Raw genomic sequence first — 25,288 nt, 5'->3', positions numbered from 1 at the left:
TATGTATTTACAGCATGGTTTGACGCGGGGGAAGCTATTTGTAGACGGACAGCAGTGACTTCCTGTCGTCCGTTCACTCAAAATAGACCGTCGTCAAACAGCATTCTTATGTTGACATGAAGTATTTTATTAGGTTGTTTTTTTTTAGCTTACGAAATATGTTCAAGTTGCATGTTGATTGCGGGACTATGCTAACGTAGCGTTTATAAGCATAACTAGTAACATTAAAGAAATGCGGAATTTACACGGAAGAGGGATTTAAAGGTCGTTGAAGGCGTTTCTCAGAGCTTTGAAAACACATCCTGTAAATATGAAGAGTCGGCTCAGATAAACATACTGCTTACATTTCAAACGTATTGCTGATTTTCAATTTCTTTGTTTTAAAATTATATTTTAATACAAAAAAAATATATATATATATATATATATATATATATACCGGCTCCGTGTGTAGCTTGTCATTCATGATGTGGAGGGTAGGTCCTGTTTTAAGGCTCGCGCGGAGAGAAGCCGTCAGACTCTGTTCCAGTCACTCGCGCAAGCCTTCAACATTGTCCGCCTCCAAGTCCAACTCAAATTCTCGTCTTCAAGTTGAAAAACTGAAGCGGAAGAAAAACAGGGAGAACGCCATATTGTTCACTCAACACCTTGTAAGTTGGAGCGACACGAATCTGTACGTTCCTATGTACAGTACTGCAATCATAGCGACTTCTGCATGTCAGACTCCCTATAAGCAGTTTCTGGGAGCTCACAACGTAATTGTCCATTGGCTACCCCCTTTCAAATACATTCACATTCATCTTAAGACCTCCAAACATTAGTGTGATGGTTGCTTGTGCATTTGTCTTTTTTTTTTGTAAAGTCTCATTGGCAGTTTTTATTCAACTTTCATGTTTTGTTTCCAGACTGCTGAAGAGGACCTTATCAAATGGAGTGCGAAGGAGAGAATTCTCTACACTGCTCCTACATCACGTGGAGCAAAGAAAGGTGAGTTTATCCAAAATTGCCCCCTCCCCCAACCCCACTATCAGTTTATTTGTTGTCAATCTCTGCAGTATTTAATCCCCACCACCAACCCCTACATATAAATGTGCATTGGCAGATACAAGCTTGGCGTTCCCATCCTCATACAGCCCAGAGTATGTGGAATCCAGCTGGTATCAATGGTGGGAGAAGGAAGGATTCTTCAGCCCCGAGCACCATGTGAGATATTTTAAACATCATGCAACATATTGCTGATGCCTGAAGTAGATGATAACATCCATTTTTTTTTTAGATGTGTCCATTTAGGTTGCAGTATGCACGACACACTTTTTTTAAATTTCTTTTTTTATAGGACATTCAGGAGTTATCTCATGCGGTGGATCAGAACTTCTCTTTGTGTATACCGCCACCAAACGTGACAGGGACTCTGCATCTGGGCCATGCTCTGACTGTAGCAATAGAAGATGCTTTAGTTCGATGGTAAATGCCAAAAGCAGATGCAGACTGTTGCCTTCATGATGACTGCTTTATAATACTGCTGGATGAACGATGGATAAGGCATTACTCTATGCTTTGTTCAAACTGCTAGGAGAAGGATGCAGGGCCAAAGAGTACTATGGGTCCCTGGCTGTGACCACGCTGGTATAGCAACACAGGTAAAGCAGCTCAGTTTGTCCCCCCTCTTTTGTCATAATTTAGTATTTAAGGAGATTTTCTATCATTCTATCAACTTTTACCATTGGTTTAAAGATAATGCAACCTGACACGAGGCAATGTTTTGCTCATTTACGTCATCAACTAAAACAATGAATATTTCAAATGAATACCTCTTAGACAGTCAATGAAAACTACTTAATGTATTATCTCTGTAAATGCTTCTTTTTTTTTTTTTATTTTAAACTCCACTCGATAGCCTTTGATCTCAGAGGACCTGTTAAGCGGCCATAATGTATTTGTAGCTAGAATTGGACGCTCAGCTGTCAGAATGATACATCGAAGGCTGTCTTGTATATTTGGTCCTGAAACACTGCACCTTAATCTCACATGTTTGAATCAGAGTGTAGTGGAGAGGATGCTGCTTCGAGAACAAGGGAAGTGCAGGCGAGACTTCACAAAAGAGGAGTTTTTACAGGAGGTTTGGAAATGGAAAAATGAGTGAGTCTTCATCTTTATCTTTTGTCGATGCCGATATTTGCCGTGTGATCACTTCTAAATATATGTTTCACTGGTTTTGTGTCAGGAAAGGAGATGAGATATATCACCAGCTGAGGACACTTGGCGCTTCCTTGGACTGGAGTAGAGCCTGTTTCACCATGGATAAAGTACGACACATCTGAACTGTACTGAATCAAACAGAATCTATGGGTCACAAAATAGAATCACTCCACTTATTAATTACACATACAATTATGTTACATTTAATTCAATTCTCGTAAGCCTTTACATGGAAATAAACCATATTTGGTAACTTAAACTTTACTCAAAATTACTCCCTTAATCACCTGAAAAGCTTCCAGAAATCTGTTCATATTAAATTTAGACAAGTAAATATGCAGGTAAAACACAGTGGTGAAACAACAAGCGTTTGTCAAAATAATCTAATGTGGCTGTATAGGAAGGCGTCTGGATCTGGCCGGACCGGGGTCTGCTTGTTGTGGACCTGTGACATAAAGTGTTAATATATTTAGTTTTTATGTTTAATGTACAACCCCAATTCCAACGAAGTTGGGACCTTGTGTTAAACATAAATAAAAATAGAATACAATGATTTGCAAATCATGTTCAGCCTATATTTAATTGAATACACTACAAAGACAAGATATTTAATGTTCAAACCGATGAACTTTATTATTTTTAGCAAATAATCATTAAGTTAGAATTTTATGGCTGCAACATGTTTCAAAAAAGCTGGGACAGGGTCATGTTTACCATTGTGTTACATCACCTTATCTTTTAACAACATTCAATAAACGTTTGGGAACTGAGGACACTAATTGTTGAAGCTTTGTAGGTGGAATTATTTCCCATTCTTGCTTGATGTACAGCTTCAGCTGTTCAACAGTCCGGGGTCTCCGTTGTCGTAATTTACGCTTCATAATGTGCCACATATTTTCAATGGGAGACAGGTCTGGACTGCAGGCAGGCCAGTCTAGTACCCGCACTCTTTTACTATGAAGCCACGCTGTTGTAACATGTGCAGAATGTGGTTTGGCATCGTCTTGCTGAAATAAGCAGGGCCGTCCATGAAAAAGACGTTGCTTGGATGGCAGCATATGTTTCTCCAAAACCTGTATGTACCGTTCAGCATTAATGGTGCCTTCACAGATGTGTAAGTTACCCATTCCATTGGCACTAACACAGCCCCATACCATCACAGATGCTGGCTGTTAAACTTCGCGTCCATAACAGTCCGCATGGTTCTTTTCCTCTTTGGCCCGGAGGACACGATGTCCACAATTTTCCAAAACAATTTGAAATGTGGACTCGTCGGACCACAGAACACTTTTCCACTTTGCATCAGTCCATCTTAGATGAGCTCGGGCCCAGAGAAGCTGGCGACGTTTCTGGGTGTTGTTGATAAATGGCTTTTGCTTTGCATAGTAGAGTTTCAAGTTGATGAGTGATGAGGCTGAAATTTGAAATTGAGGGTGTTATGTGTAATGTGATTAGTGGCTATGCCCCACAGGTAGGATGTGACCTAGAGGTGAAAGAGAAATTCTGGAAGGAGCTAGATGATGTAGTTCTGAGCATCCCAGACAGAGAGAGAGTCGTAATTGGTGCAGATTGTAATGGACATGTTGGTGAAGGTAATAAGGGTGATGAAGAAGTGATGGGTAAGTACGGTATCCAGGAAAGGAACTTGGAGGGACAGATGGTGGTAGACTTTGCAACAAGGATGCAAATGGCTGTAGTGAACACTTTTTTCCAGAAGAGGCACGAACATAGGGTGAGCTACAAGAGCGGAGGTAGAAGCACACAGGTGGATTACATCTTGTGCAGACGATGTAATCTGAAGGAGGTTACCAACTGTAAGGTAGTGGTAGGGGAGAGTGTGGCTAGACAGCATAGGATGGTGGTGTGTAAGATGACTCTGGTGGTGGGGAGGAAAATTAGGAAGACAAAGGCAGAGAAGAGAACCATGTGGTGGAAGCTGAGACAGGACGAGTGTTGTGCAGCTTTTCGGGAAGAGGTGAGACAGGCTCTCGGTGGACGGGAAGAGCTTCCAGAAGACTGGACCACTGCAGCCAAGGTGATCAGAGAAGCAGGCAGGAGAGTACTTGGTGTATCTTCTGGCAGGAAAGGAGAGAAGGAGACTTGGTGGTGGAACCTCACAGTACAGGAAATCATACAAGGAAAACGGTTAGCTAAGAAGAAGTGGGACACTGAGAGGACCGAGGAGAGGCGAAAGGAATACATTGAGATGCGACACAGGGCAAAGGTAGAGGTGGCAAAGGCAAAACAAGAGGCATATGATGACATGTATGGCAGGTTGGACACTAAAGAAGGAGAAAAGGATCTATACAGGCTGGCCAGACAGAGGGATAGAGATGGGAAGGATGTGCAGCAGGTTAGGGTGATTAAGGATAGAGATGGAAATATGTTGACTGGTGCCAGCAGTGTGCTAGGTAGATGGAAAGAATACTTCGAGGAGTTGATGAATGAGGAAAATGATAGAGAAGGGAGAGTAGAAGAGGCAAGTGTTGTGGACCAGGAAGTGGCAATGATTAGTAAGGGGGAAGTTAGAAAGGCATTAAAGAGAATGAAAAATGGAAAGGCAGTTGGTCCTGATGACATACCTGTGGAGGTATGGAAGCATCTAGGAGAGGTGGCTGTGGAGTTTTTGACCAGCTTGTTCAATAGAATTCTAGTGCGTGAGAAGATGCCTGAGGAATGGAGGAAAAGTGTACTGGTGCCCATTTTTAAGAACAAAGGTGATGTGCAGAGCTGTGGCAACTATAGAGGAATAAAGTTGATGAGCCACACAATGAAGTTATGGGAAAGAGTAGTGGAGGCTAGACTCAGGACAGAAGTGAGTATTTGCGAGCAACAGTATGGTTTCATGCCTAGAAAGAGTACCACAGATGCATTATTTGCCTTGAGGATGTTGATGGAAAAGTACAGAGAAGGTCAGAAGGAGCTACATTGTGTCTTTGTAGATCTAGAGAAAGCCTATGACAGAGTACCCAGAGAGGAACTGTGGTACTGCATGCGGAAGTCTGGAGTGGCAGAGAAGTATGTTAGAATAATACAGGACATGTACGAGGGCAGCAGAACAGCGGTGAGGTGTGCTGTCGGTGTGACAGAAGAATTTAAGGTGGACGTGGGACTGCATCAGGGATCAGCCCTGAGCCCCTTCCTTTTTGCAGTGGTGATGGATAGGCTGACAGATGAGGTTAGACTGGAATCCCCGTGGACCATGATGTTTGCAGATGACATTGTGATCTGCAGTGAAAGCAGGGAGCAGCTGGAGGAACAGTTAGAAAGATGGAGGCATGCACTGGAAAGAAGAGGAATGAAGATTAGCCGAAGTAAAACAGAATATATGTGCATGAATGAGAGGGGTGGTGGGGGAAGAATGAGGCTACAGGGAGAAGAGATGGCAAGGGTAGAGGACTTTAAATACTTGGGGTCAACCGTCCAGAGCAATGGTGAGTGTGGTCAGGAAGTGAAGAAACGGGTCCAAGCAGGTTGGAACGGGTGGAGGAAGGTGTCAGGTGTGTTATGTGACAGAAGCGTCTCTGCTCGGATGAAGGGCAAAGTTTATAAAACAGTGGTGAGGCCAGCCATGATGTATGGATTAGAGACAGTGGCACTGAAGAGAAAACAGGAAGCAGAGCTGGAGGTGGCGGAAATGAAGATGTTGAGGTTCGCTCTCGGAGTGACCAGGTTGGATAAAATTAGAAATGAGCTCATCAGAGGGACAGCCAAGGTTCGATGTTTTGGAGACAAAGTTAGAGAGAGCAGACTTCAATGGTTTGGACACGTCCAGAGGAGAGAGAGTGAGTATATTGGTAGAAGGATGATGAGGATGGAGCTGCCAGGCAAGAGAGCTAGAGGAAGACCAAAGAGAAGGTTGATGGATGTCGTGAGGGAAGACATGATGGCAGTTGGTGTTCGAGAGGAGGATGCAGGAGATAGGCTCTCATGGAAAAGGATGACGCGCTGTGGCGACCCCTAACGGGACAAGCCGAAAGGAAAAGAAGAAGTAGAGTTTCAAGTTGCACTTACGGATGTAGGGCTGAACTGTACTTACTGACATTAGTTTTCTGAAGTGTTCCTGAGCCCATGAATGTCTCGATGTCTGACCCGTGATTGGCAGTCAGTCCAGAAATTAGCTCCATACGACCCTGTCAAGGATAAGTACTATTGAACATGGACGGGTGGATGATGATGTTTGATAACCCATCTCTTGCTGGCAGACCTTAAACGGTGACTGTAAGATGATTCAAATTGCATAAATTAATAATCACTCTGATTGGGAAAGGCTCCTGTGTTTTAAAGCAGGGGTGTCAAACTCATTTTTGTTACGGGCCACATCGTAGTTATGCCTTTTCTCGGCGGGCCGCTACGACTGTGAACCCATATAAATGACAGATTACCACACATATTCTAATTACATACAGTATACACAACACATTGATGAATAACCAGTTTTGAAATCAGAAGCCTATAAAAACAGTTTTAAACTATTACATTTCTTTTCAAAGGGGTGTTGGTAACCAAAAAAAAAGCTTGCAAATAACTCAATGGTATTACACCAGAACACAATGAGCCATTTTGATTTGCTTTCGCGGGTCACATAAAATGATGTGGCGGGCCGGATCTGACCCCCGGGCCACCAGGTTGACACCTGTGTTTTCAAGTCATAGTATGCTGTTGACTAATACAGTTATAATTTTAGTGTGCAGCAAAGTATTTCTCAAAACTCTGGACAGTAATTTTAGTATAAAGGCTAGTGCTTACCAACACAAGATGATGAACAAATGACCATGAAAGTACGTACAGTATATAATCTGGCATGGCAGTAACAGAGAAACTATTCTCCTTTGTACAAATACATGTACGATAGAAATTATTTTAAAGATTTTATTTTAAAACTATTGCGTGGTGTTGGATTGAATGATTGTCAGGATTGATGTCATTTGTTACTGTGTCTTTCGTTTCAGGGTTTCAGTAAGGCAGTAACTGAGGCCTTCGTCCGTCTATGTGACGCTGGTCTGATCTATCGCTCGGAGGGTCTCGTCAATTGGAGTTGTGCTCTGGAGTCCGCCATCTCAGACATAGAGGTGATAAAATATATAACGTCCGTGTCCGGTGGATCCCCGATGTTGCGAAGGAAGAAAACATTATGAATAACGCCAACAACAACTCTGCTCTTCTGCCAGCCAATTATCAGGACATACAATCAAACTGGGGGAAAAAAAAGACTGCAATTGATAGCTATCTTTTTGGTACCTAATGGTTGCCCATTACGACCAGTTCAGGGTGTGGGCCGCCTTTCGCCCGAAGTCAGCTGGGATAGGCTCCATCGCCCCGTGACCCTAACCAGGATAAGCGGTGTTGAAAATGAATGGATGGACGGATGGATGGTTCCCAGTGAATGTTTTATGTTTCCTGTTTGTGTACAATGGCCCGCAAATCCATCCGTTTAAATACCACAAGATAGCACTGAAAGCTCTGGAATCACGTGATGGTTGTTATCAGAGTTTTTGTTTTTCTCAATCAGTTTACTGTTTACATCTTCAATAATGAAATATAGCTCAAGTCTCTTACCATATGTATTTTTCAAATTTCAGGTTGATTTGAAGGAACTATCTGGGAAAACTATGCTGTCTGTACCTAGCTATGGACATGAAGTGGAGTTTGGAACCATGCTCACCTTTGCATACCCGATAGATGGTCACAGTGAGTATTGATGGCAGAGTTGGGAAATACTGTAAAAGTATTCAATTGATTACCAAGACGTTTTAGACTCTTCAGTGTTTTGTGGGAATTTCTAGTCAACATGACTGCAGCCTGCTGCCAAAGCAAGTGCATAGTTGCATGAGTGGTGTGGCAGAAAGTGACTAACCCCACAATCAATCAAAGTTTCTATTTATTGCACTTTTCATATCAAAATATTGTAGCACAACCTACTATAGAGATTACCGGAAAGGATGAGGAAAAAGAGCCACCATACAACAAATAGATAAATAATTCAAATGAGACCGAGCAACGTTAAAAATAGATTAAATCAAATTTGGATTTGATAAAATGGCAGGCTAAAAACGTGGCATTTTCTATTTTAAAGGGAAAATGTGTGGGAATTACTCCCATCTAGTGTTTACATTATGTATTGCATCCAAACGAATAGTGCACTCGTGCTCTTGAGTTTTTCCAACACGTATTGCAACAGCAGCAGCCGTCATATATCCCCAAAAAAAACCTCGACGTTGTCATCCGATACTTCATGGAGTGTTCACTCATGTGAAGAGGCTCATGATTTCATAAATACTGAAAACTGCATCGCATCATTAATATGTGTGTTATAGGCCGGGTGGTAATGAATGACATTTGATTTGCCTACTTGTGCGATCAGAACCTTCGCCCCAAAAATGTTTTTTAGTGTGTCATTCAAAATTATTTTGTATGTATGTATATATATATATATGTTTTGTTTCTTGAGCATTTATTGCTGGAACCCCAACTAAAACTGAATCGTAGTTATTTCCCAGTATCAACAGATATAACTGTCAATTCCTACTCTGGAAGGATGATTCTCAGAAGTAGGAACATTTGTCGGAACACCGTGTAATCCAAGACATTTGGCCCTACAGTGTTATGCTACCTATAGTAAACAACACTGTCTTATACCAAATGAAAAAAAGTGAGCTTTAGGCTAAGATGGCAACTTCAGCGTCCCTTTGAAAATCTTTTTCTCTGCCGGGCTGTGGCAATAAAATGATCTTCCCCTCCGGTGTCTCAGTCTCTGCGTACATGCCTGCACTGTACTGTACATGCCACGGGCACTCATACAAGGCGCGTGATTGACCAATGAGAGCACGAGTGGATTTATCCCGTGAGCTGATTGGCTGCGCATCATCTACAGGAAGGCTGTTCCAAAGACATGGACCATAATGACAAAAATCTGCCTAACTGTGTGTTTTAGACCTAACTGGGGATTATTAAAAAGGCCCGACATAATCCTTTTATGTTCTGTGTTTCTCAAACCATTCAGGTGGAGAGATAATGGTCTCAACAACTCGTCCAGAGACAATGCTGGGAGATGTGGCCATAGCGGTTCACCCTGATGATCCTCGATACCAGGCGGGAATCCTTTCCTTGACTTTTTGATGCATAAGCATTTGGATAAATCAGTAAATCAAAGAAATGTACACCGAGGTGGCGGAACCAAGGAGTAACTGGGGCATGAGCCCACCCACCTTTTGGCTTGCCTCTCTGCCCCTTTTATGATGTGTTTTCACACCCCTGATTTATTGCACTGGGTGGTGCCTATCTGAGCATATGTTGCTTATCAGCAGGATAATGAGATGTCGCAAGTTGTATGCATTTCATCTTTGAGCATGTTTGCGCTCTTTGCTGAAAGCACTCCCTGAGCACTGTACAGCACCTCCCCACTCCCTCGCCACTACTTGTTCCACCGCCTCTTGGTGTACAAATGAGGGGATATATTTGAATAATGTAACTAAAGCCACCAGTTGTATTACATGCATGTACATCTGTATAGGGTGCAATCATATCGCTTGGAAATGGCCCACAGCATTCTTGTCAAAACGCTAATTTATTATAGAGATGTACATTTCTTATTATTTTTGGAGTATATTTTTGTATAACAGAAACATGCGGGAAGGCTCATCAAAGTGGAAGAAAATAACAAAAAACAAAATTTTAAAGGTCCCATCCCATCGGATTTTTAAAAATGTTTTGTTTTTTTTTCTAACCTTTGATGTCCTTTTATCAGGTTTGCAAAATCATTTGGGTTGAAAATACCCAGAAAGTCCATTTTGAAGTTAGAGTTGAGACAGTTTGATTTCTCATCAGTATGCAACTTGTAAATAACTTTTGCTCTGATTGTATCACTCATCCTCTCTAATTTAAATATGGAAAACAGCTTGGCCGTTGGTGAATGGCGAAATCTCTGCAAACCGGGCCAAGCATTCGTACTCGCGACCTCGCGTTCATTTCATCCGACGTCTTAGTAAAAGAGAGAAGGATATTTTGAAGGCGGGTCCCATTCAGTCACTATAACATAACTGGCTTGCGGCTTTCATCTGTTGCACACATTTTTGGTGACAGTGGCTGTAGTGCCAGTTTAGCTTTTTGCACAAGACACAGCCGCGTTCTCAGCCAGTTTTAGATGAGATGAGTGAGTGTGTAGCAACCACGAAGTGGGCAGGTACTTGAATAATGAGTTAAATGCCTACTTCATAAATACACAGAAATCGGAAGCGGTTGTTTTGCATTTGTCGTCTTTTGCATTCAATCGACAAAACCGCATAGATGTCAAAGTTAAACCAGATCAAAGACCTAGTTTGACCTTTGTTATGCATAAAACAGTAGACAAAAAATGGATTCTGATGGCATATGACCTTTAAATGTTAATTGATGTACTCATTGTATTTTTAAAAATGTTTTTATTCAAATTTTTTTCTCTTTGCTTTAAATGTTTATAAGCTGTTTTTTTTCCTCTGTTGTCAATTTGTTGAAATCATGTAAAGCACATTGAGTTACCGTGTGTGTGAAATGCGCTATATACATACATTTGCTTTGCTTTACTATGTTCTTTTTGTTCCAGGATTTTCATGGAAAGCAATGCCGCCACCCCTTCAATGACAGACTGCTGCCGATTGTCACTGATAACATTGTGGCCATGGAGCTCGGCACAGGTCAAATGCCAATTTGAGTCACAGTCGCAAGAAAATAAAGCAGTCCAACACTCATAGGAGCGTCACTGCAGTATATAATATATATATATAATATTGTTTCCTGTTCATATGCACGGGGAAGACTTGGTATTTGTTGACCTCTTTGCTGAACTATCTTTTATGTCTTTAGGTGCAGTGAAGGTTACTCCTGCTCATGACCACACAGACTTTTTGTTGTCACAGAGACACAGTCTGCCACGCCTCACTGTGATTGGAGGAGATGGGAAGATGACTCCGCTCTGTGGACAATGGCTGGAGGTGCAGGAACGTCACTGACATTACTGTTGTATTTGCTACAAAAAGGTTTATGGGAATGTATTAGGAGATGATTTATTCTGTTACAGCTCATATTTCCGATGAAAAATAGGAACCCGAGACAACGATTAAAACTTCTTCATGTAATGTTGTCTTGGATGTTTTAAGGGGGTGAAGCGGTTTGATGCCAGACAGCTCGTAGTGAATGCTTTGGTTGAGAAAAAGCTGTTCAGAGGAAAGAAGGAGCACGCCATGACCTTACCTATTTGCAGGTAAACAAACGCCATAAACTGCCTGGCCGCATCATTATGTACACCTTACTCAATCACAAAGTTCTAATACAAGAGTTGTATTAAAAACAAAAATAATGTCATGAGTATTGTAATGACCAGTTTATAAATGACGGTGTCAGAGAAATATTAATTGATCAATATATGCGTTCATCTACTTCTAATATCTAATAGCTTTGACAGGTGCAGCTGTACCAAGCAAATGAAATATGCGTTGCGATGAGACAAGTTGCTGACCGTATTTAAAGTTGAAAGTCTCTCCTTGGATTTTAGGATTGTGTGCTTGAATGGATGGGAAAACATCAGAAGACCGTTTTGACAGTTTCAGTTGGCAATAGACAAAATGACCTCTGTGCAGCATGGCACACAAATATCTATCGATAATAATGTATGTTTTTTCTGCAATAGCATTGATCATAATCGAAGTCATCAAAATAAACATTGGTCTGTTCCATGTGCAGGACAGATTACTGCAATCCTTTCCCCTCGATGGGTTGTATTATCTTGTAGCTGACCCCAACATAACCCCTTTTTGTGGCTCATGCCAAGGCTAGTTTAAAAAACAAAAAAAACCCAAAAGACATTCTTATAAATCATATTTATTTAGAAACATTGGTTTATCTTGTAGCAGATGAGCTTTATTTCTGTGCATGTGAGATGGTGACCTACCATGAATCTCTGGAAAAACTGACGCTTTAAACCTAATTCTCCTCAAAAGAGCCTGCGATGCATCTCATGTTAAACAGGGTATAAGTATAATACATAGTTTGTGAAACACTGACTTGAAACATAAGAATTGACACGGAGAGCAAGGCATACACAATGCAAACATGCTGATTTATATTCCATGCATGTATGTCCATTGTTTGTGAGTGGGAAAAAAACGGGGAGTTGCAGATCCCGTCATGTGGAAGCCACAAATAGTGACTTTGGCCTATTTAACCTCCTTTTTAAACAAAGTGCCCACTTTTGTGTTTTATGTCACTCAAATGATTGTTCTCCATATGCCTCAGCCGCTCAGGGGATGTCCTCGAGCCTCTTCTAAAGAAGCAATGGTTTGTTCGCTGCCACGGAATGGCTCAAAAAGCTATACAGGTAACTAGTTTTGGTGATATGATGTTTTTGCTCGGTAGCGGAGGTGGCCGAGAGCTGCAATTTTCAGTGTGACTCGCTCTTTCATTGCCAGGCTGTTGACCAGGGTCAGCTGGAAATCGTCCCTCCCTTTTACACCAAAACATGGAAGAACTGGCTGTCCAACATCAGGTAGAATCACCCTGATCATTGACTCGCATTGACAACGTTTAGGTAATTTCACTTTTGTTTACATCTGAACAGCTGTGTGTCATCTATTGTTCTGTGACGAGTGTGAAATAACAATTCTCCCGATGAATGCATCCTTGTTTCATTATACGAGTGTGAACAATGCAGCTTTGTTTGCTTTACAGTGATTGGTGCATTTCCAGGCAGCTGTGGTGGGGGCATCAGATCCCTGCTTACACAGTGGAATTTCCTCCCTCTACTGACAAACAAGAGGTTGGGTTTTTTCACGATGGCTGTCTAACTGTACTGCATCTTAATGAGTATTGTTTTGTTTTCTTTTCTCAGTAGTGCATTTGAGAGTCAAATATTTGAATGAGCTCTTAGTATGATGCAGTGCAATGCTGTGCTGTTGCCAACTACAACTACAAAAGTAAACATGGTTAAATGAATATGAGTGCCAGTCAAAACTTTAAAACAAATATATTATTATTTCTTTGTAGAGGCAGAATATTCGTTATATCAGATATACTGTAATTATTTTGTGCAAGTGGTCATTAAGTTGTGGTTTGTGTCTGTGTGTATATATATATATATATATATACTGTAGTGCAGAATAGAAAAATGGTTTAGAAATTGGTTAGGCACTGAGCAAAACTAAGATCCCAGTCGTTGGTGGAAATATCACTGTTTCTGTTTTTGTTAGGACCAATGGGTCTGGGGAAGGAATGAGGATGAGGCCCGTCAGAGAGCTTCTGTCAAATACGGAGCGAAACCACAGGACATCAGTTTGACTCAGGGTACACTTACCTCTTGAATCCTGTTTCCACATCGTATGAAATGAAATATTTTTTTGTTTTCATGCTCAAGAGTTGTGTAGGCTACGAAGAAATAAATGATCAGAGCATTGCCGACAACATTTCACCTTACCCAATAACACAAATCGCCGGTCAATGTGTCATGTTTCTCTTTGTTTATTTTATTGGAACATCATGTCACACTATGTAGGCCGTTGACAGAGCTACTGTATTGCCATCCACACCCAGACTGACCTATTTTGGGGTAATTTATTTTTCCAGAGTTGTAGTAGTGCATTGAAGCTATTCTCGTAGCTCAGTTTTCTTTTTTAAGTTTGATTTAGTTTCTTAACGAGACTCATTATTACCCCATCCCATCGTTCTTCTATACTGTACCACTTATCCTCTCTGGGGTCACTGGTGTGCTGGAGCCTACCCCAGCGGACGTCGGGCGAGAAGCGGGGTATACCCTGGACTAGTCGCCAGTCAACCGCAGGGCACATAGAAACAAACAACTATTCAAATTTAACATTTTGGGCACATTACAAATTTCCACATTTTTTTTTTTTACTGTGGGAGGAAACCGAAGCAAGCCCAGGGAGATGCATGTTTATGCACATGACAAACATGATTTATTGGGAAACTGAAAATAGAATTGAATGTAACAATCATTTGTTTGATTAAGTCTTTGTATTTGTTTGTTTGGATGCATTGTTTCTGTGCATGCTGCATGGGTCAGACTCCGATGTTCTGGACACCTGGTTCTCTTCTGCGCTGTTTCCTTTCGCCATGTTGGGCTGGCCTCAACAGGTACCGCATCTCCTCCAGCAGTTTGTAGTCAGCAATAACATCATCGATGTTTTCGATTGTAACCACCCAACTTCTACAGACTAGAGATTTTCAGCGTTTCTACCCAAATTCCATCCTGGAGACGGGCAGTGACCTGATCTTCTTTTGGGTGGCGAGGATGGTCATGCTGGGCACAGAGCTGACAGGCCAGTTGCCTTTTAAGCAGGTACTTGGACAATGAGCGGCTCAAATTCAAAATGGTATATACAGCTTTTCACATTTGTGCTTCTTCAATCGAAGGTTCTGCTTCACTCTTTGGTGAGGGATAAACATGGTAGGAAAATGAGTAAATCCTTGGGAAATGTCATCAACCCCTTGGATGTAATTTATGGAGTCTCCTTGGAGGTTTGTAACAAAATTTCTTCCATCGTACTATCTCCGTTTCTTTAGTTGTATTATAGTCATTCTTTACAAATGAGAACAGTTCAAATATATAAATGAATATATGAAATACCGATATTGACTTATGACTTTCCTACTTTAATTTCCGTTGTTTAGTAATTATCACATTCGCCTAACATTGCGAAAGGTCCGTGGTTCAAAAATCTTGTGGAAACAATTTGGTACATCTTCCTTATTTTCCCTGTGATTAATAAAACTTATCTATTTCTAAACATCTGTATTTTGAAACTCTATATTGTACAATGGGGGGGGGGGGAGCTTTCACATTTTTTTTTGTCAGTGACCATATATATATATATATATTTCTCTTTCTTTAATGGAAGGGTAAAACAATTTTCTCCATTTCCAAATCCATGTGTAGAAATATGACATCTAACAGTCGTAGTTAGAAAAAAGTCCACTTCTATAATTCTTATTTTTTTCCCTCTCAGAGGCTTCAACAGAAAGTTAAAGAGGGGAACCTCGACCCCAGGGAGCAGGCGATTGCCATGGAAGCTCAGGTCAGATCCCCTCGCTGTTGTTCGGGTTTCCTTTCTCGCTGAATGAGTGTGCTCATTACCTCATCTTCTAGCTAACTACTTTATCTGCTTCCCTCAGAGGAAAGACTTCCCTCAGGGGATCCCTCAGTGCGGAACTGATGCTCTGAGATTTGCCCTTTGCTCTCACAAAATTATGGGTGAGTGTTGTCGCTCACTTTTTATTCACTTGAATTCCTCAAAGGAAAGTGTTCGCTCTGCATTTTATTTTTGTTGCACACCACACAGAGAGAGAGAGAGAGAGAGAGAGAGAGATGCCATAGTGCACAAACAAAGTAGTAGTGCATGAGTTTGGCAGGTTAGGACGGATGTTTTATTGGCTTGCTCAGGGGCATCTCGACCGGAGTCCAGACGCAAGCTAACGTTCTCCAAAAATGAGTTACACTTTATTCCTGTCTGCAGTGGGTGCAACTTCAGATTTGATCTGGCTATAATAGAATACAAAACAAAAGTTTTTTTTGTTGTTGTTGTTGTTGTTTTTATGACGACGATTACAAGAGTTGTTGAGGTGATGCTACATTTTCAAGATACAACAGCAAAAGAGGATGCTGTGTATTTGTCTAAATAATGTCTCTGTCTTTTTTGTTGCCTCTATTTTAGGAGAAGACATCAGTCTATCAATCTCACAGGTTTTGAACTGTAGACATTTCTGTAATAAAGTGTGGCAGACGCTGAGATTCACTCTCGGCGTGCTGGGGGACAACACTACACCAGTGGGGACCCTAGAGGAGGTACAACCATGCAGCTTTTGCAACATGGAAAGCTTTCCTCAAATTTAGTCATTATTACTACTACAATTTTATATTTCTATTTAAGTGCCATTTGTTGTGTTACCAGTGCCATAACGACTATATATAATTCTTTCTTTGTCTTTTTTTGAGAATATAAAGGCTAAATGTGACCTTTCCTACGCATTTTTTTCCACATTGTTAGTGTATATTTGATATACACAGTATACTTGCGCCTGTGTGAAGCGCTTCTGAGGCTGTCACGTGTCTATGTTGGAAGTGAATCATTGTGTATAATATATCACTTGCCATCAGTGACCTATCTGGGGCTTGGCAGTTCAATGGATTTTTGCTCAGTTGAAAAAAAATATATATTGAATTTTGGATAAAGAGTGCGCAAAGCAGTAAGAGGCTGATTTACTAAGATCTCAAATAGCGCACGCTAAATTGCGTGTTCATTGTAATAGATTGCGCCCACTCTTGGTGGGCGTGTTTGCGTGTGACTATCTAAGATTGCAATTTTTTACTAAGATCCCAAATAGCGGGCACTAATGCCTGCACAGCTGGCAGTGGGTGTAAAAGTGATGGACACCGCCGTGTTTAAAAGAGGGTTTCACGCTTCAGCTAGCTCTGGTTTTTACCATTTGAAAATTTGGGAGATCACCACAAGCACAAAAGGAAGTTTGAAGTGATGTAATTGGAAGTCTTATTAGTAGAGGCAAACAAACATGTTACTGTATTGACTTACAGAAAATGAATTGATCACAAGCCAGCGACCGCATAAAAGCCATGCTCTGTTTGAGTTAACACGTTCCGAGTGTGTGGCAATTGGATGTACAAGTACTGCATATGCTCATCCTGCATAAAATTGCGTTTCAAACTACACTGCGAGAGGCCACCACCAATTGTCACAGTGCACTGAAATGACCTAGTGCTTTGCATGTAGGTTTGCAAGACGGTATTTATAGATGCAAAATCAGCCAGCACAATTCGTCACAGGTTTGGTAACTCACCTTGCGCGTGCTAAATGAATCAGTTACCATATACTCCTCCCACAAGGCGCAAAATGAACTGCGTGAAAATTTAGCATGTTTGGCAGACGCAATTCTGGTTGTGCCCAGTTAATAGATCAGCGTTCACATCAAGTTTTCGCCCATTTTTGAGTAAATCGGGCCCAGAGTTTTTCATGTTTTTCATCCTGCACCATTCGACAGGTTTAAACTTTCAACGTGCGACATGTTTTGCATAATTTTACCTTTGGCAGCTTCAGAATTAATGTGTTCATACGGGCTTAGAAAGAATAAGGGAAACAGTGCCACTGCAACACATATTACCTACGAGCGTTGGACCAGCCAGTAGGACACTTCTCATGTAACCGTTCATGCTATGATGTGTGATTGTAGTTTTCTAAGTTCTAAAATAGTCACAAAACGTTTACTTCTGCAGATTTTTGTGGGCATTCACATATTTAGCAACAGTAGGGGGAACCTAGTGGCCCAGTTATACTGGACGTACTGCTAATTTTAGTTTATTCCTGAAGACGAAGTCAATAAGTAGAAAAACTCTTGCGTCTGGAGACCCCAGAAATGTATACCGTAATTTCTCGTGTATAATGCGCACCCATGTGTAATACGCACCCCAAAAGTTGACCTCAAAATTGTGGAAAACCCTTCAATCTATGTATAATGCATGTGTACAATGCACGTTTTTGCTTCTACCTATATGATCAAAACATAATCTCTATTATCTGTATTTTGTTAGTTTTTTTCAAAGAATTATTCTGAAGTTAAGCACTTTATTTGAACATGTAATACTTTCTTTTTATTTACTTGGTCTTATTTTGAAATTCACAGCCCTACTTTTATTTACAACCTCAATTCCAATGAAGTTGGGACGTTGTGTTAAAAATAAATAAAAACAGAATACAATGATGTGCAAATCATGTTCGACCTAAATTTAATTGAATACACAACAAAGACAAGATATTTAATGTTCAAACTGATAAGCTTGATTGTTTTTACCAAATAATCATTAACTTAGAAATTTATGGCTGCAACACATTCCAAAAAAGCTGGGACAGGGTCATGTTTACCACTGTGTTACATCACTTTTTCTTTTAACAGCATTCAATAAACGTTTGGGAACTGAGGACACTTAATTGTTGAAGCTTTGTAGGTGGAATTCTTTCCCATTCTTGCTTGATGTACAGCTTCAGCTGTTCAACAGTCCAGGGTCTCCGTTGTCGTATTTTACGCTTCATAATGCGCCACACATTTTCAATGGGAGACAGGTCTAGACTGCAGGCAGGCCAGTCTAGTACCCGCACTCTTTTACTACGAAGCCACGCTGTTGTAACACGTGCACAATGTGGTTTGGCATTCTCTTGCTGAAATAACCAGCGGCGTCCATGAAAAAGACGTTGCTTGGATGGCAGCATATGTTTCTCCGAAACCTGTATGTACCTTTCAGCATTAATGGTGCCTTCACAGATGTATAAGTTACCCATGCCATTGGCACTAACACAGCCCCATACCATCACAGATGCTGGCTTTTGAACTTTGCGTCCATAAGAATCCAGATGGGTTCTTGTCCTCTTTGGCCCGGAGGACACGACATCCACAATTTCCAAAAACAATTTGAAATGTGGACTCGTCGGACCACAGAACACTTTTCCACTTTGCGTCAGTCCATCTTAGATGAGCTCGAGCCCAGAGAAGCCGGCGGCGTTTCTGGGTGTTGTTGATAAATGGCTTTTGCTTTGCATAGAAAAATATCAAGTTGCACTTACGGATGTAGCGCCAAACTGTATTTACTGACATTGGTTTCCTGAGCCCATGTGGTGATATCCTTTACACATTGATGTCGGTTTTTGATGCAGTGCCGCCTGAGGGATCGAAGGTCACGGGTATTCAATGTTGGTTTTCGGCCTTGCCGCTTCCATGCAGTGATTTCTCCAGATTCTCTGAACCTTTTGATGATATTATGGACCGTAGATGATGAAATCCCTAAATTCCTTGCAATTGTACGTTGAGGAACATTCTCCTTAAACTGTTCGACTATTTTCTCACGCACTTGTCCACAAAGAGGTGAACATCGCCCCATCTTTGCTTTTGAATATAGGGTGAACATGATTTGCAAATCATTGTATTCTGTTTTTATTTAGGTTTAACACAACGTCCAACCTTCATTGGAATTGGGGTTATAGTAGATGAGAAAACACACAGTTGTGCTCATATGTTTGATTACCGAGGCAGAATTTGTAAGATGGGTACAATTCTTCAAAGAAAACATGAAGGGTCAGGCGAAACACATTTAATTTTATTTTAATTGGATTCAAATTAAACTATCAATCATTTCAGAAAATCATGATAATTAAACAAAACATAACCATAAAGAAATTAATGACTGTTGCTGTTCAGTCATCAGTCGTATTTAAAATTTAAAAATAAAAAAACTATATTTCACAAATTCTGCCACAGGATATGTAAATATATGAGCATAGCTCTACATAGATGCAATCATACGTACCCGTCATATTGGAATGAAAGTGGAGGCTACACCTTTTTGATAACCACTAGGTAGCGGTGGCATATTGGAATGAAAGTGAACAGCTTTTTTATAACCACTAGATGGCGGCATACATTTATAAAATGTGAAAGCTCCCCCGCCCCCAATTTTACCCTATACCTATGTATAATGCGCACTATTGACTTTTGACAATTTTTTGGGGGGGGGGGATATTTTATTTGGAAATAAAAGTATTTCATTTTTTTCTGCCTTTATCTGCCTTTATCATTTCTGATCTTTAGGTGTCTCATTTGAGTAGCATGGACCAGTGGATCTGCTCCCGACTCTACAGTACAGTAGCAGAAATAGAGAAGGCCTTTGAAGAATATGAGCTGCACACTGTCACTGCTGCTTTGTACTCCTTCTGGGTCCACAACCTGTGTGATGTCTATATGGTGAGGAGAGAGACACATTGGGTACATTTGACCCAAGTAGCACGATTGTTTTTATCAATTACAATGTATAAAAATTGTATACAAATGGCAAAGAGGGAAAGATGACTCCCTTTGTCTCTGTGTGTGCATGTTTTGTAGGAGAGTGTGAAACCTGTGCTACAGGAGCAAAATGAAGGAACAGGGGTCACGCAGAATAACAGCAAAGTGAGACCAGCAGCAAGTGTCGTCCTCTATCACTGTGTGTCTTTGTCTCTGGCCCTCCTCTCCCCAATCATGCCCTTCCTGACTGAGGAACTGTGGCAGAGACTCCAGCCATTCAGAACTGAAGCTGCAGCCGCCCAGAGGAGCCTGTGTGTCCAGCCTTACCCCCGCTCGTCTCAACTGGTACCGCTACTACTTCGTCTTCAACATACGAACCAAAATACATTCTGTACTTTCCTCTCTTAATTTTTTGACTAGCTTCATTAATTAAAAATAATCACAATAGAGACTTTGTAACAGATTAATTCCACTAAGTCTTCACACAATACAAATTTGTGACACAATAAGCAGTCATTTTTTTTTTCTTTGCTGTTGAATTGTCTGAACTCAAACCAAATTATATCAAAACCATAATTTTTCATCACGCTACTACGTCCACAAGAATATTAGCTTTTTTTTAATTTATTTTTTTTAAATAAAAGAAGTATGAGAAAAATAGGATTCAAGCTGCATTTTGAGCTAGCAATATTCATCAGGGTCTAACTTATAAATTGAACTTGGCTGTGTTAAATCTTAGCGGCACGGTGAACGACTGGTTTGAGTGTCTGCCTCACAGTTCTGAGGACCGGGGTTCAATCCCCGGCCCCACCTGTGTGGAGTTTGCATGATCTCCCCGTGCCTGCGTGGGTTTTCTTCGGGAACATCCCAAAAACATGCACAGTAGGTTAATTGAAGACTCTAAATTGCCCGTAGGTGTGAATGCGAGTGCGAACGGTTGTTTGTTTAGATGGGCCCTGCAATTGGCTGGCAACCAGTTCAGGGTGTACCCCGCCTCCTTCCCGATGATAGCTGTGATAGGCTTCAGCACTCCCGCGACCCTTGTGAGAATAAGCGGCTCAGAAAATGCATGGATGGATGGAAGGTGCGACGCCCCTGATGCGTGCAAAAGCATTGTTGTGCACTAGTGGAATGATCAAATAAAATGGATCTGCAATGGGAACTTTTATATACATAATTTTTAGTTTTAAAGTTTTAGAGGTCAAAATATGAGAAGCGCGTCTCATTATGATTCGTTGTTATTCCCCTGGTGTATCAATACTGAAAAGAAATGTGTTGTTTGAAGATTACACAGGACTCTGGTAGACATCTTATGTGGTTATTTTGTCATCTCCATCATGCCAGAAACACTGGCATTTCCCAGAAGAGGAAAGAGATTTCCTCCTGGTGCAGGAAGTGATCCGAGTGGCTCGCTCCCTTAGGGCTCAGTGTGGTTTGACCAAAGAAAAGCCTGACAGTAAGTCTTCACTAGTAAGCAGTTGACAAAATTCAACAATTTGGTGATAATTGGTACTAACATATTATTTGTCGTTACATTCAGATGTTTTGGAAAAATTCATTTGAAGTATGGTTAGTTGTTTTAGGGTTTACGTGCTCCTCTGTGTTTCAGTGTGGGTGGTATGTTCACACAGTCAGGCCCAGATTCTCCTTCACTTTGGATCTGCTGTTTGGACTTTGAGCCGAGTCTCCCGCATCAATATCTACTGTCCTGAAAGAGCTCTCTCCGCTGTCTCTTCCACTCCCCCACCCAAAGGCTGCCTTGTAGGTGTTGTGGACCACACGTGTCAGCTGCACCTTCATCTTCAGGTAGTAATCAGCCACTTTTTTTGTAATGAAACTGGCCAGTATGCAACCCCAATTCCAATGAAGTTGGGACATTGTGTTAAACATAAATAAAAACGGAATACAATGATTTGCAAATCATCTTCAACCTATATTTAATTGAATACACTACAAAGACAAGGTATTTAATGTTCAAACTGATCAACTTGATTGTTTTTAGCAAATAATCATGAATTTAGAATTTTATGGCTGCAACAGGTTCCAAAAAAGCTGGGACAGGTGGCAAAAAAGACCGAGAAAGTTGAGGAATGCTCATCAAACACCTGTTTGGAACATTCCACAGGTGAACAGGCTCATTGGGAACAGGTGGGGGCCATGGTTGGGTATAAAAGGAGCTTCCCTGAATTGCTCAGTCATTCATAAGCAAAGATAGGGTGAGGTTCACCTCTTTGTGAACAAGTGCGTGAAAAATAGTCGAACAGTTAAAGGACAATGTTCCTCAACGTACAATTGCAAGGAATTTAGGGATTTCATCCTCTACGGTCCAGAATACCATCAAAAGGTTCAGAGAATCTGGAGAAATCACTGCATGAAAGCGGCAAGGCCGAAAACCAACATTGAATGCCTGTGACCTTCGATCCCTCAGGCGGCACTGCATCAAAACCGACATCAATGTGTAAAGGATATCACCACATGGGCTCAGGAAAATCAACGTCAGTAAATACAGTTCGGCGCTACATCCGTAAGTGCAACTTGAAACTCTACTATGCAAAGCAAAAGCCATTTATCAACAACACCCAGAAACGTCGCCAGCTTCTCTGGGCCCGAGCTCATTTAAGATGGACTGATGCAAAGTGGAAAAGTGTTCTGTGGTCCGACGAGTCCACATTTCAAATTGTTTTGGGAAATTGTGGACGTCGTGTCCTCTGTGCCAGAGGAAAAGAACTGTCTGGAAAGTTATGGACCCAAAATTCAAAAGCCAGCATCTGTGATGGTATGGGGCTGTGTTAGTGCCAATGGCATGGGGAACTTACACATCTGTGAAGGCACCATTAATGCTGAAAGGTACATACAGGTTTTGGAGAAACATATGCTGCCATCCAAGCAACGTCTTTTTCATGGACGCCCCTGCTTATTTCAGCAAGACAATGCCAAACCACATTCTGCACGTGTTACAACAGCATGGCTTCGTAGTAAAAGAGTGCAGGTACTAGACTGGCCTGCCTGCAGTCCAGACTTGTCTCCCATTGAAAATGTGTGCCGCATTATGAAGCGTAAAATACGACAACGGAGACCCCGGACCGTTGAACAGCTGAAGCTGTACATCAAGCAAGAATGGGAAAGAATTCCACCTACAAAGCTTCAACAATTAGTGTCCTCAGTTCCCAAACGTTTATTGAATGTTGTTAAAAGAAAAGGTGATGTAACACAATGGTAAACATGACCCTGTCCCAGCTTTTTTGGAACGTGTTGCAGCCATAAAATTCACAGTTAATGATTATTTGCTAAGAACAATCAAGTTTATCAGTTTGAACATTAAATATCTTGTCTTTGTAGTGTATTCAATTAAATATAGGTTGAACATGATTTGCAAATCATTGTATACTGTTTTTATTTATGTTTAACACAACATCCCAACTTCATTGGAGTTGGGGTTGTAGAAAAGATGGTATTTTTATTACTTAGTTCCATAACCTTTTGAGTCAATTGCTGCATCAAACAATTGCTGTAACTCTCAAAGATACTTGTGCACTTATCAACTGTCAGTATTTTGGCCCACTCTGTTAGCAAACTGCTCCAAGGATGCCTTCTCCACACTGCATGTTTCATTGGCGAAGGCTGTGAATACGTATGACTTAGTTTTTTTTAATTACATTTGAAAAAAAAAAATCGAAAAAAAATTGTGTGTGTGTGCGTGTGAGACTGCTTATTTCTTATGACCTCAGTTCAGACTTAAGTGGGTGTGTCAGTTAAAAATGGATGAAAATAATAAATCAATTACTAATACTAATAACTCAATCAATTAGATGTTGGGCTTGAACACCTCAATTGTAATTAATTTGTTTACCAATACATTTTAGATAATTCAATCAAACTTCTTGGGAAAAGTTTGGGAAAGGATCTTTTTCTGTTCTATCATCACAAACATCTGTGGTATCTGGTTGGTTTTGCCCTTCATGATTAATTGTCCCATAGGGATAGATAAAGTTTCTGAATCCAATGGGAATAAATACACAAATAAATTATCCATTCAACTATTCTCCCAGAGTGCCATGAACATTGACAAACAAATGGCCCAGCTCACCAAACGTCGAAGCAAGCTTGCCCCCAAACTGGATGAGATCCTCCGCAAAATCCAATCTCCACACTACCTAACCAAAGTCCCAGCACACATCAGGGAGCAGATGGACAATAAGGTAAACTCTGGACAGATCACTGGACACCTAACACTTGGTTATTTACAAAATTAAACATGAACCAAGTATCTTTCGATTTTTGTTATTGATGCCCCAGCAGATGCCATCTGCATTAATCAAACTGGATCCCTTCATTTGACTTTCATACCAGAGCACAATTGGAAAATAGTTTTCTGCACGTCATTTAGTATCTATTCATGGAAATGTTATACTGTGTATCAAAATCCTGATACGATAAAAAAATTAACAACATATATTTTTCAGACTTTTATTTTTATTTTAAAGTGTTACGGGTTACGTCTTTCACATGTTGAATCTTCCTCTTGTTGAATTTTAGATTTCAGCCTTTCAGCAGGAGTTGAAGACTATTGATGATCATCTGAAGGTGCTGCAAATGACAGAATATCACACCAGCAGCTATTCCAGTGATGGTGTTGATCAGTATCATACACAAAGTTCTTGAGAGCACATGAACGCAAAAGAAGAAAAATCATGACATAAGAGCAGAAGTACTTGGGTGTATAATTAATAATATTGAAAAAATATAATAATTAAAAAATATATATATTATTTCACCATGTGTTATGTACCTTGTGAGCAGCAACTGTCTGTGTACCCTCTCAGGCATCTGGATTATGTGTGGATGTGAATGGACAGACTGGTGTTTGCTTGCATGATGTTTGTATTTGAAAGACACAAATGTTGTCGTACTCCCAATGTGGCACCCTGGGCCAGATTTTATATTTACATCGGTGATACATCTAAAAGACATGGAATAGCATTGTTTTTAACATTTTCTTTAATTTATGAGACAACTTGCCACCCGATTTAAAATATTCAATATTTTTTAAATAATTGAATCATTCAATTTCAAATAAAATCTAAAACTGAACCCTAATAGATACATGTTGTCTACTAAGCGTGTATAATAAAAAAAAATATTCTGATATGCATATTAGCATTATGCATATTAGGCCAATGTAGACACAGACCTCAAATGACCAATAAGAGTTAAGATGCCTCCAGATTCTGCAAATCTGCAGAAATATAAAATGGTTATTAAT

The 25,288-nt window shown here is 40.6% G+C and overlaps 1 protein-coding gene across 1 annotated transcript; it reads left to right on the top strand.

The window, feature by feature from the left end:
• The first annotated feature begins 63 nt into the window (after positions 1-63).
• Positions 64-24,794, top strand: vars2 (valyl-tRNA synthetase 2, mitochondrial). The gene is made up of 29 exons (XM_061760458.1): positions 64-650; positions 906-987; positions 1,103-1,203; positions 1,337-1,464; positions 1,574-1,640; positions 2,042-2,139; positions 2,225-2,306; positions 7,152-7,271; positions 7,782-7,890; positions 9,203-9,291; positions 10,781-10,871; positions 11,041-11,168; positions 11,334-11,437; positions 12,469-12,550; positions 12,642-12,718; positions 12,901-12,988; positions 13,419-13,512; positions 14,249-14,319; positions 14,399-14,524; positions 14,599-14,703; positions 15,192-15,260; positions 15,358-15,436; positions 15,897-16,027; positions 19,834-19,986; positions 20,125-20,370; positions 21,370-21,481; positions 21,635-21,831; positions 24,075-24,224; positions 24,562-24,794. Exons 1-29 carry the CDS (start codon positions 465-467, stop codon positions 24,685-24,687), a joined length of 3,291 nt encoding a protein of 1,096 aa, XP_061616442.1. The 5' UTR covers positions 64-464; the 3' UTR covers positions 24,688-24,794.
• Positions 24,795-25,288: the final 494 nt, after the last annotated feature.

Source organism: Phyllopteryx taeniolatus, chromosome 21 (assembly GCF_024500385.1).
Source record: "Phyllopteryx taeniolatus isolate TA_2022b chromosome 21, UOR_Ptae_1.2, whole genome shotgun sequence".
Classification (NCBI taxonomy): Eukaryota; Metazoa; Chordata; class Actinopteri; order Syngnathiformes; family Syngnathidae; genus Phyllopteryx; species Phyllopteryx taeniolatus.
The sequence above is the reverse complement of the archived record's forward strand: the minus strand, read 5'-3'. Positions and strand labels throughout refer to the sequence as shown.